Source organism: Pterocles gutturalis, unplaced genomic scaffold (assembly GCF_000699245.1).
Source record: "Pterocles gutturalis isolate BGI_N339 unplaced genomic scaffold, ASM69924v1 scaffold23801, whole genome shotgun sequence".
Taxonomy (NCBI): domain Eukaryota; kingdom Metazoa; phylum Chordata; class Aves; order Pterocliformes; family Pteroclidae; genus Pterocles; species Pterocles gutturalis.
Genome location: NW_010103640.1, coordinates 6157 through 18129, shown reverse-complemented (window position 1 = coordinate 18129; position 11973 = coordinate 6157). Strand labels below are relative to the sequence as shown.

The 11973-nt window shown below is 36.1% G+C and overlaps 1 protein-coding gene across 1 annotated transcript in view; it reads right to left on the bottom strand.

Moving 5' to 3' along the window:
• Nucleotides 1–779: 779 nt before the first annotated feature.
• Nucleotides 780–11973, bottom strand: part of STXBP3 (syntaxin binding protein 3) — a gene marked incomplete at its 3' end in the record, with an annotated part of 13246 nt that continues 2052 nt past the window's right edge. The window contains exons 3-13 of the mRNA XM_010086792.1: nt 10869–10945; nt 10172–10250; nt 8668–8768; nt 6582–6736; nt 5606–5696; nt 4558–4682; nt 2969–3073; nt 2387–2444; nt 2106–2171; nt 1551–1631; nt 780–918 (exon numbers count right to left, since the gene is read on the bottom strand). Coding sequence (XP_010085094.1) covers nt 780–918; nt 1551–1631; nt 2106–2171; nt 2387–2444; nt 2969–3073; nt 4558–4682; nt 5606–5696; nt 6582–6736; nt 8668–8768; nt 10172–10250; nt 10869–10945 — 1077 coding nt within the window. The remainder of the gene's footprint in view (nt 919–1550; nt 1632–2105; nt 2172–2386; nt 2445–2968; nt 3074–4557; nt 4683–5605; nt 5697–6581; nt 6737–8667; nt 8769–10171; nt 10251–10868; nt 10946–11973) is intronic.

The following is an 11973-nucleotide window of genomic DNA, read 5'->3' as shown; positions in this document are numbered from 1 at the left end:
CTAGAAGCCCCACGCTGGAGCCGGCAGTCGTCGGGGGGCCGTAGCCCTGTTTGGAAAAGGACTCACGTCGGAGAAGTTCTAGAGAAGGACTCTCAACCTGAGGAAGGGACTCCGCGTGGCAGCCGGGAGAGACTGTGAGGAGAAAGGAGCAGGGACTGACTGCAGCCCCCCCAACTCCCTGCCCCCCTGTGCTGCTGTGGGGGGGGAGAAAGTACAGAACAAAGCCTTTGGGCTTTGGGAAGAAGGGGGGAAGTAGGGGAGAAGTGCCTTTTTGTAAGATGTGGTTTATCTCTTTCAGTATCTTGCTTCTTGTTGTAAATAGTTAATAAATTCAATTGTTTTTTCTTGTCCTTCACGAGTTGTGTTGGTTTCTTGCCCGTGACCCTAAGTCGTGAGTGAAACCCTCCCTGTCCCTGCCTCAGCCCACCAGGTGTTTAAAAAAACCTGTCCCCCTGGTTTTATAAACCACAACACCCCTTTAACAGCTTCAATACCATGTGAAAAGGAGAAAATTTTAACCACTGCACACATCCAAGTAGAGGAATGATGCTAACACACTATATGGATCTACACTTGTACTGAATCTCTTAACTCCTTATCAATAGTATCTTTGCTGTTAATTTGAGAGAAGAGATGCTACACAGGATGGACAGTATTTTTTTCAAACTTGGCCATCAACTCCAATACAAATGCTTGTTAACTAAAAATACTGGACTACCCCAAAACTTAAGTTCATAGCACTGAGGGGAAAAAAAACAAAACAGCCTATCTTATTATACCATTTGTGCTAAAGATGTACAGGAGAATAGCTCTAATTTTGTCATAGCTCTCATGACTTTTTTTGAGCAGAACTGGAAGAAGGACTCTCATTGAGTCTTTGACTTTTTGACCTTCTACATCAGTTCCAAGAGCCAAGTCCTAAATTAAAAAAAAAAAGTGGTTTTAGTGAGTAGTCATTAATAAAGCATTGGTTTGTGTGTTCTGAAATGCATTTTTATGAAACAATAGGTTTCATAAAACAATCAAGCAGCATCAATTTAAACTATGTATGACAAGTCTTTGACATAATTATTTCAACAGTTACACCATTATAATAACACTACATAATACTCAAACATTTAAAACTATTTGATATCTAGGATTTATATAAATATACATTTTAGTTTTTAACTTGAGATTAGTAGTACAATGTAATGCCTCACCCTAACAGGTGCTTTTCACAGACATTTTAAAAGGGCTTCCTTCTGCAGAACACAGTAAGGCAACTTCACAGTTTCAACAAAAAAAAAAAAACAAACCCCAAAGATGACCCTTATACAGATCAGCCAGATTCAAAGACAGAAAAAAAAAAAACCAAACTCTAAAAGCACCTCCTTTATTGGCAGAGTAAGAGCCTTGTATATCTCACCTCAAAAAGTAATTGAAAAAAAAAAAAAAAAGGCAAGAGTCACAACAATACTTTTGTCAGTTAAAAACAAGCATCTATTCTTACAAACTAAACAAGTTACATTTGCAGTAACTTGTTTAGTTTGTGGGTTTTTTAAACATACCTGTTCAATTTTACAGAGCATTTCTACGTTAGATTTGAACTTGCTCATGCAATCTTCTGCTAAGTTAAGGTGGACAACTTGCTAGAAGACAAAAAAAAACCCAAACACACAGGCTGCTATAACTTGCTTTATTTTTTTTTTTTAATCACATAAAGCAAACATTTTTACTGGTTACAAGAGTCAATCCTTCAACTATCCCTCAGTACCATCACACATCTTCTGTGTTTTACCCTCCACTTAAGAGATTGACCCCTGTAATACCCTTTAAAATCTTAAACTGCTATGCTCTCTTCAATCCTCAAAGCATACAAATCATTCAAGTGGTTTTGGTTTGCGTTTAGTTTGTTTTTTTTTTCTTTAACATACTAAAATTAAACACCTGGAAACAAGTTTTCACCTCAAAATTTTACAGGAGGTGAACATATTAATTTGGAGAAAAGTTATGTAGCACACTTAACAGGAAAATGACAGAATAAAACTAGACTTCAATAACACAGAAAATTATACTCTACAAAATGATTTATTGTGAAGTTGTAGTTACAAAAGACCCCTTACCCTACTAATCTCTTTACGATAGTGCGGCATCTTTTTCATTAACTGGGACAGAGCAGATATCGATAACTGTGAAGAAATGATACAAGTTGAAAATTCTTTCCCCTCAGCATCTGACATCCTATTTCCCTTCCTGTTGCAGCCTTGTTTTCCTGCCCCCCAAAAAACTGTCATTGAGATAAGTCTCAATTTCTGTAATAAGTCTTTGAATTACCCAGATCTGATCAGATGAAAATAATTAAATTACCAGGAAAAACAACAATACATCAATTTAAACAACTTACCTTTCCATCTGTTGCTTTTTTTTTGGATGAAATTTCTTTCAAAAGCTTTGGTATTTCCCTGAAAATAAACAGAGGACAGTAATCAAATGCAACAGCATGACAGCTCTTAAATATTTTATTAAAATCTTTATTTAAAATCTTAAAAGGTGCAACAAGAACTTCTGAATGAAAGTACGAGTCAAATACAGGTCTCCTTCAGGGAAGAGAGTGTTTTTTGATAAAGGAAACCGAAGCTAAATGTTATGTTTATGATATCTGCCCAATGTCATTTGATGCAATAACTTGACAGTACTTTATGCAAAATAATCCCTTCAGATTTAAAATATTTGAAGATACTTCCCAAGAAATAATCTTTTTCCTCAAAAACTGTAGTTAATATTAGTAAAATCGCATACCTATGTACATACTGTATTTTTGACAGTATGTTTTCATCCTGGCATCAATTATTTAACAGGATGCAGTCTATATTGCAAACCATCTGCACTACTGCCTGTATTCCTACTTTAACAGTTCAAATACATTCCCTCTCAAATCAACTTTTATAATTTGCATTGAACTAGTTTTTGTTATTTATTCACATACTCTATCACGTCTGCAATATGCTTGTGCCGAATCTTCACCCAGAGTTCATCATCTTCCTCCAGAATTGCCTCCCGTTCCTTCCCAGAAGGTCCTTCTGTTTTGTATCTTCCAAGACAAAATTCAGACAGTTGTTCGGTTTGTGTTCTTTTCCCCCACCCCTCATTCTCATAACTCATTAGAGTATTAATTGTTATGGTTTAATCCACATATGTGGTAGTTGCAGTAACATATACAGGTTTTCACTTACAAACCAAGCTATTGCCCAATACAATATAATTTACATAAGGAATTTACAGATTACATCTTTGAACACAGAAGCAGATGAATTTTAGAATGATTCTTTGAGGCAATAGCTTCTGGACATTCTCTTAAACCGACAGCAATGAGAGTTTCAATCACACATTTACACGCACCTCAATTTCTCTTCAGCTTCCAATGTCAACTGCCCTTTGGCTTCAAATGCAAATTGTGTGCAAGGTAATACACACGGAGATTGTAAAGTGCAGCTCTCTGTATTGACTACAAAACATTTTGTAACTCTGAAGGAAAGTGAAGTCCCATTCACCCACAAAATAGACTGAGTAGGACAAATTACTTCACATATACAAGAAACATGCTTCACAGCATTACAGACCAGCTATTACTTCTGTACAAACAGAAATAAAGCAGGATGACAACCATATTACATAACATTTGCACATTTACAGAAACTCACACGGTGTATATGGCCAGGAAGCAGAAAAAATATATTAAAAGTTACAACATTAATTGTGAAAGTCAGATCACGACTACTTAGAAAACACACTCTACCAACATTTCATACCCAGCAAACTTCAGATTCCTAGAATTCTACATTTGCTATGAAAACATTCACTCGGTATTTCTGACAGAGAAGGTACACATTCCTGTTTGCTTAATTAAACAATGAGGCAATGAGGTCTCATTTGCTGCAGTGGATCATCAAAAAGCAAAGTCTTACCAAAATGTTTGGTGTCAGAACAATCCAACAGCCAAGTACATACCTTATGCAAAACAACGTCACACTATTCCCACCAGCGACAAAATAATGCTTATAAACTGAACACGGCTTACTTAAGTATGGATTTAGGTTGGGAACATGTAAATTTTAACAACTACACAAACTCAATGACTGGAGCTATAAAAGTGAGTGTTCCTGATAAATAACAAAGCTTTTTCCTCAGTATTCAATTACTGGTCTTGTTTGCCTTGTTAGGCCAAGAAGGTTGAGAATATGGAAAAAAATGGTAGAGAATCCGAATGTGAACTACCAAGGTTTTGTTTCAAATCTAGTACAAAGTTCTTTGTTTTTAAAAAAAAAAAAAAAAAATTTGTTGGACTCAAAGCCTAACAAAAATGTTAATTAGATCCTACATAATCTCAACTAAATTAGGAAATTAAGAAAAAGAAGAAGTTACAAATCCAGGAGGATTTGTAATTTCGCTAATAAGTGAAACAACCCTTATATAATACAAACAGCTAATATTGCTATGATGAAATTCAGCTCAACAACTCCGCTGATTTTATAACCAAGAAGAAAGTGTTTAGATTTTTTTTTTAAAAGTACTTGCTTGTAAGTATCATTTTCAATCGGTAGCAGATCATACACCATCGCCTGGAAGGTGAGTTCATGAAGTACAGTTGACACTGGGTCAAAGCCACGATCAATTATTATTAGTTGGGAGTGGGTTTTAGCCTAGAAAGCCATCCAACAAATATAAAGTTAAGACATACAGTACATACATTTACATAAGTTACAGCACTGCAGACATTTTTGCAAAAATAACTGAAAAAAATCTAAAAAGTATGGTCCACGTGTTTACCAAGATAAATAGAAACAAATGTTTAAACGATAACAAGAACACAGTGGCTGTAGATACTAATCTTAAGGCAATGCTCTTAGTCTATTGCAATGCATTCAGTAACCTCATCAAATTAGCAAAAAATGTAAAGGAAAAAAAAGCCACACCAAAAAAGGCCTCCCACTGACTTCTCACAAATAAGTATATTGTTTGTATTTCTGAGTAGATTATCTACACTGTGCTGCAACACAGAAATCATCTCCAAACATTCAACTCAAGTTTCACTTTGGGGTCTAACATCGGGTAAATTTATTTCCATAGCAGAATGCAACATCACCAAGCCAGAAAGGTTTACCCCATACTTCTGCATTTAGGCAGCTGCCCTGATCCATAGCAACACATAAACCATTATTTATGTGAAAAGCTGTAACTTTGTGGACAATAAATCCCTTAACAGGAGACATTTCAATTCTTAAGTGAAGTCCCTTCTACACAGCCCTATGGAAGGTGATGTTAAAACAAGTTATCCACTTCCCTTCAGGCTTGTATCATCCCCTACATTATCATGGGGCTAATTTTTCAACTACAGTTAGTTTGATCACACAAATTGTATTGGCTTACATACAGATTTACTGTATCAGTTACTACCTCTAAGTTGCTTTCATACAGAAAAACAACTCAATGGCAACTAGTTGCCTTTATTAGTAAATAAAAATCTGGTTTTGTAGAACGTACTGTCAAAACCTATTCCAGAGGTCTGGGAGGTTTTTTCCAGACTTACAAAAAAAAGAAGCAAACATTTTAGTTCACTTTCTACCTTTATTTGGCTTTTCTCATCAGTTTTGTAGTAGTTTTCAAGATTTTTTTCAACAAGTTGTGCAAGTTTGCTGGCTCTATCAGATGGTCCACTAGGAAAAAAGGAAACATGGAAAAATAACTTAAATTTCTTCATCAAAACACTGAAATGCTATCTTTAAAATAGAAAGAACTCCCTAGATTGACCCTCTGGTTTCACAAGCGGTTTCTGAACTCCACTCTAAGCATTTCCAATATATTTTCATTCTCAAATTAGGATTCCACTCTTTGAATGCTTCAGGTATTTCACACAGTAGAAACAGCTTCTGTCAAAAGACTGACATTAGCTGGCGTATGGCCCAGCACCTAAAATTCTCACTCAGAGGCAGGAAATAAGAAAGAAAAAAAGAAGAGAGAAAGAGAAAAGAAAAAACAGTCAAGGAATTATTTCTGTTACCTTTGCAAAGAATAAGGTACCACTTACACTACAGAATGCCATTCTTGAGCATAATTTCAAATGCCTGCTTTGACTTAAAAGACACTACCCTGTACTCTCTATCAAAGCTCAAAAGAGGCAGTCTCCTCAATATCTCTTCTATAAAGAAATCCTGATCCCATCTGCCTCAGCAGTTGATGAATTCCTTGATGCCAAGCAGAGCTGCAAAACTACCAACGGCAGCAGTTCTGTTACAGGATTATGCATTCAGCGTACTAGAAAGCAGCATATTAGAGTGCCATTGTACTGACCAGACACGAAACAAGCAGTTCATAACAAAACAGCATGTAGTAAGTACTGTTATATGAATACACAAAGAGAAATAATTCACTGCTCTGTCTACACTCCACAAATTCCATCATTCCATATTTCAGAGTTGTGGATTAAAAACAATTAATCCACAATAAAAGAAACAAGGCTGCAGCCTCAAGCTATTACCAAACAATGTGGGAAGTCCTAAAAGTGAAAGCAACTACACTATACAACACTGGTTTTGCCTCACCTTTTATACCGTACTCCTGGATTCTCATCTAGCGTGGCACATAAGGTAACAATTTGCTCAGCCATTACTTGCATTACAGTGTCTTTATCCTTTGTCTTTTCCAGAGTTGGACTATAACAGCGGTAGAATGCATCTGGGACACTGAGAGTAAATACCTACATAAAGCACAACCAAGAAAAAAAAAAAAAGGCTTAAATTATATATTTCTAAAATGTGCAGTAAAAGAATTGCTAATACTTCAAAGCTACCCACACTTGTCTTGTTTCTCTGTCCTGCTGAGCTCATATGCCTCTTGTTCTCATGCTCTTTTCTTCTATTAGTCTCCTCTCCTATGTAAATTAGTTTTTTTACAAATCGCCCACTGTCTATACAGACAGAGAGACCTGAGACAGGCAGAACTCAGTACTATCCAGTGTCTCATAGAGAGCCATACAACGCAATACCAGAATGATCACAGACGGTATAGAGTTAAATTTGCTTAAAACAGAATTTTACATACTGTATTTTGTTATTATATGAAGACTTTACCTCCAGGAATTGAATTTGCATTCTTTAAATGCATTAAGCCTTGATACAAGATGTTTAGTACTACACAGAAGGAAAACTTTCAACAGATTCACAAATGGAATGCAAACATGGAAACAATCCCCTTGTCAGTAAATGGATTTTCTCCAGCTTCAGTGGACTCTGTAACCACAGAGCCAAAGAAGAACATCCATCTAGATAAAGATGGTTGTTTCATTTGAGTAGATAATCACTTGGACTTTGGCCAGAGCTCAGTCCGATTATTTACTCTTATCACCACAGGAAGCAGGCCCAGAGATTTTAAATTAGGAAAATCAGTTAACATTCTCTGTTCCTTTGCTAAGGATTCAAAATGTTCTCACAACCCATGCTGAGAACACAAAATTAAACTAAAAACAAGAAGAGACTAAGTGCTGCTTATTTTCAACTTTAGAAAAGTAGTCCTAATTTCTACTTTCAGGGTAAATCCTCCAAAGAACCAGGACAACAAAATTTTTGCATGCCTTATTTGGTAGGGGAAGCTACAAAACTTTTCTTAGGAGTAGCTTTAGCAGAACTCCCAAAACCAGTTTGAAACAAAGCTTGGTAACATCAACACCACTGGAAAACAAACCACCACACTATTATTTGATGGCTTCTCAATTTACATAGTGAAAAAACTTCATTCTAAAAAGGAATGTGTCTTGAAATCAGGAAACTGCATCACAGAAAGACACGGATAGCAGCAACCTCTTCAATATTCACCTGCCACCTGGTAGACACAAGAGTTCTGACCCTTGATAAGTTATAAGGTTTGAAGAATATAGAAAAGTCTTGGAAACATTCATGGTTAGTTCTACAACTCTCAGTAGCAGACAGGGCTCAGGGCTTCACTGTATTAGTATCAGAATGCATTTCAGCCTTCTATATTTGATCAAGTGCATAAGGAAGAAATTATTTCTCAACACAATACCCACCATGTGGTTTCACATGTAAACCACTCATTGGTTTCCACTGGTCTCAAATTTAATTGACAAAACATGGATTTCCATGTCTTCCTCCCAATAAAGAGCTTGCCAAGCTGTTACAGTTTTTGTTTCTCTTTTTTTTGTGAGGCTTTGGTTTTGTTCCCCTCCTCTTCTGCTTCACCCATTTACTCTCCTTTTCTGATTTTCAGCAAGTAGCTACTTCTGCTTATTCCTATTCCTACACACCAATCTATCTAGTATGTCAAAGTAACACCCCAGTGTAGGCAGGAACTAACTTTACTGCTTACTAAAGACAAGCCAGAATACTTCCTTCTCTTAAGGAACTGATTCCTTCTCTAACCTCTCTACTGCAACTGACTCCAAGTCTTGCAAATAGGTCAAGGACAGAGTAAACCTTTTGAGTACATGAGCATGTTTTCATCTGAAAAATATACACAAGCCCTGGAAATGTGCCAAAACAGCATCAGGTCTCACAGTCTGTCATTAAAAAAAAAAAAAGAAGCTACATTCTATTTAATTGTTTTCTGGCAGGTCAACACTTTAAATAGTCCTCCAGACTATTTTCTGCTGTTGAGATAAAGAATTAAACTTACCTGAGACTCATATGGGAAGAAGGAAATGTTGATCTCCTTGCACTTCCTTATTGATTTTGCACAGGAAGACTTAATTTTATTGAAGAGGTTGTCAGGACAAACTAGGGAAAAAACCAAGATTTTAAGTATAAATAATTTGTGTGTATTTCAGCTGTTAACTCACTTATAAGCTTACAGTACTCAGGACAGACAATTCTAAATTAAGAACCAATTAACAACAACATACAAAAATGTTGCCAAATCTTCCTAAAGTGAAAGAGAACACATTATCAATATTTTGTGTTTGAGATCTTTTTCAAGAAGCATCACTGCTCATTTTTTACTAGCTTGTGGCAAGCAAGTTGCAGAACACTCACTAGCAGTCTGCAGCAGTAAAGGATATTGATTTTATTAAAGAAAAAAGTTTCTGCTATTTCTTCACACATAAGACAGCAAAAACATTTCCCAAGCTACAAAAACATTAAAGGAAGAAATAATGTGTACACAAACAGCAAAACAGAGAAATATGGAATTTAATTATATCTTAAATGTGTTCCACTACACTTACAGGCCTCACTGGATCCCAGCCTAGAAACTGAATTTAAGGAGTATTTGGATGATGAATACTACACAGACTTGGAAGTAACAGAGTTATTGCCCCAACTCCTCTCAACATGAAAAGTTTTGGCAACTATTCAAACTAAAAGCTTGCACGCTTCCAACAAAGGAACACACAGCAACACAGCAGTATTTTTCCAGAACAAGAATTGCTGCATCAGCATGAAATGAAACAAGAAGCCAAGACGTTTTGATAGTAATTGGAGAACTGTTCTGAGAACATACTGTAGCAGATATGCACCATCCACAGCCATCCACACAGCCAGCCACAACTCGGTCTCTGCCTTCAGCGGCAGGTTTGGGTTTTTTTGTTTTCCCTTATTGACATGCCATTTTAGTCACACTGACTGACTGCAGAGGAACATCCAATCACATTAACCCCATCTGCACTAATTGTCTCTGCTTTGCAATTTATATCATGCAGGTGAGGGATGAGTAGGCACCTTCTTTCAGGTGATGGGAAAAAAGCTGGCTCACAAGCCTGAAGGAACTACCTAAAATCACCAATTACAAAACACTGTTCTTGCAGCAAATTCTCATGCATTATATTTAAGTACTATCTTGTTTGTACGAGATACATAGTTTTATTTGCACTGTCTTCATCCACACTCTCCAGCATAAGAGAAGGTTGGAATACTTTATCAAAATAAAACTAGATGACATAAACTAAAAGCTGAAGCAGGGAACTATCAACACTGTTAGGTAATTTTGAAAGAAATTACTACTGCCACATGGCACAGTGACCACATTCTGGCAACCCAAATACAGTTAACGACTTGAGTCTCAAATCTTCTGTCATGAAACAGGACCCAAAATTTTCATGTACTAAGCTACAGGAAAGGAAGTTGAGAAGCTTACTTATTTACACATATAAAGTTATCAAACTACAAAACAAAAGCTTACTTACAGTCAGTGAAATACACATATGCTGCTTTGTATCTGCTGGATGATTTAGTGATGAAGTCATCAATAAGTCCATCTACAGACTTAAGGGAGCAGGAAAAAAAAATCATTACAATGTTTTTGCCTTTCCTCACATACCAGACAAAGCTTCTGCCCCCTCTCCTCCTCCCCTGATAACTACCCAGTCCTACTTAGGAATACTGCAAATCAACATGTAAGAAAAGAAAATACTTAAGTAGAAGATTTTTAATTCCAGACCAAGAACAATAAACAATTACAGAAGGTCAGCCATGCACCAAGATCACTTTAAGAAGCAAACAAAGCAAGATACCTGCATAATTTTCCACCTACTGCAGTGCCGAGATTTATTCTCTCAACGATTTTTAGGATGTAACAGTAAACTCTTATTAGCGCCATTACTTTGAATTCTACTGTTTAACTTATTGCATCATTATTTGCCACAACATCTCTTTCAGTGAGGTTACCAGTGTGTAAGCAATAAAACAGTGCCTCCATTGATCAAAGGTACACATTGGAAACATGCTCAACGGTGACACTGCATTGTCTTTTCATTATGGAAAATTAAGCATCACACAAAATGGAAAAGTTAAGCACGGCATAGTTGTACACAGTACATATTTTCAAATAAGATTGCTTTTTCAGGATGGAAGATCTTGCTATGCTTTCTTTAAAATACTAACCTTTTTGGTGGGAGTTATTAAATATATTGCTTTCATGTGTGGGACAGGCTCACGGTTTTTATATACATTCTCCACCACTATAAAGTAAGAAATAATACATTTTTATAAGTAAGAGCTTTTTGCATCTGTAAGGACAGCATTGTACATATTTTAGTATAGAGGTGATAAAAATAAAACAATACCCATCAAGTTGCCCACAAAATTAGTGGCAAGGACCTATCTTCTGCCAAGAGAACCTTGATTTTTTTATTTATTTATTATTTTAAATACAGCAAGTTACCACAAGACTTTTTCAACCCTCAGCCTAGTGTCAACTAAATTTGCAGGACTAAATTTTTCTTGGATATTCTACACAAGCAGAGTTTTGCTCTCACACAGAAAGGTATGACAACACAAACATGGTGCAACTACGGGGCCCAGTATGAAATACCTTGCAACAGAACTGTGTTGGTAAGATTGCTCTTTTTCCAGCACAGTGAAGGACAGGGAGAATGAAACTATGCAAGGCATCGTTTTGGACTATAGCCTCTTCTGTCCTTTGTTTGCCTATTTCCTGTGCACTTACTCTTTCAATATCTCTTTCAATATCATTGCAAGCACAAATTAGACATTTTCAGCAACTCATCTTCATTCAACTCTTGGTTTTCTCTGTTTAATAAAGTTATTACTATATAGTGTTGCGGTACGCTAGCCTGAGAATGCAGAGATTCATGTTGCTCAGTAATTTTGAGAGGGAGGAAAAAGGGAAGATAAGTAATCTCAGACGTCTGGATGTGGAAAGAGGTTCTCTTCAGTAGTGTACTCACTAAAAATAAAAAGGTTTCTCATTGATGAGCACGATACATGTTCACCAAAAATTTCTCACAAAGGATAAGTATTACTTCTTATTATGATTAAAAATACACTCCAAAAAGTGAAATGTATACAGCTTTGCTATTATACTTCCAGAAGAATCACGTTATACTGAATACTTGGAATAAGAAGTCTTGCTGCTTGTGGAAAAATAACTGTCTAAATAATGCTCTCTTACACAAGTGTTTCTAAAAATCTAAGCCTAAAGCTAATTAAAAATTAGATCATTTACATTTTGTGTATTCATTTCAAT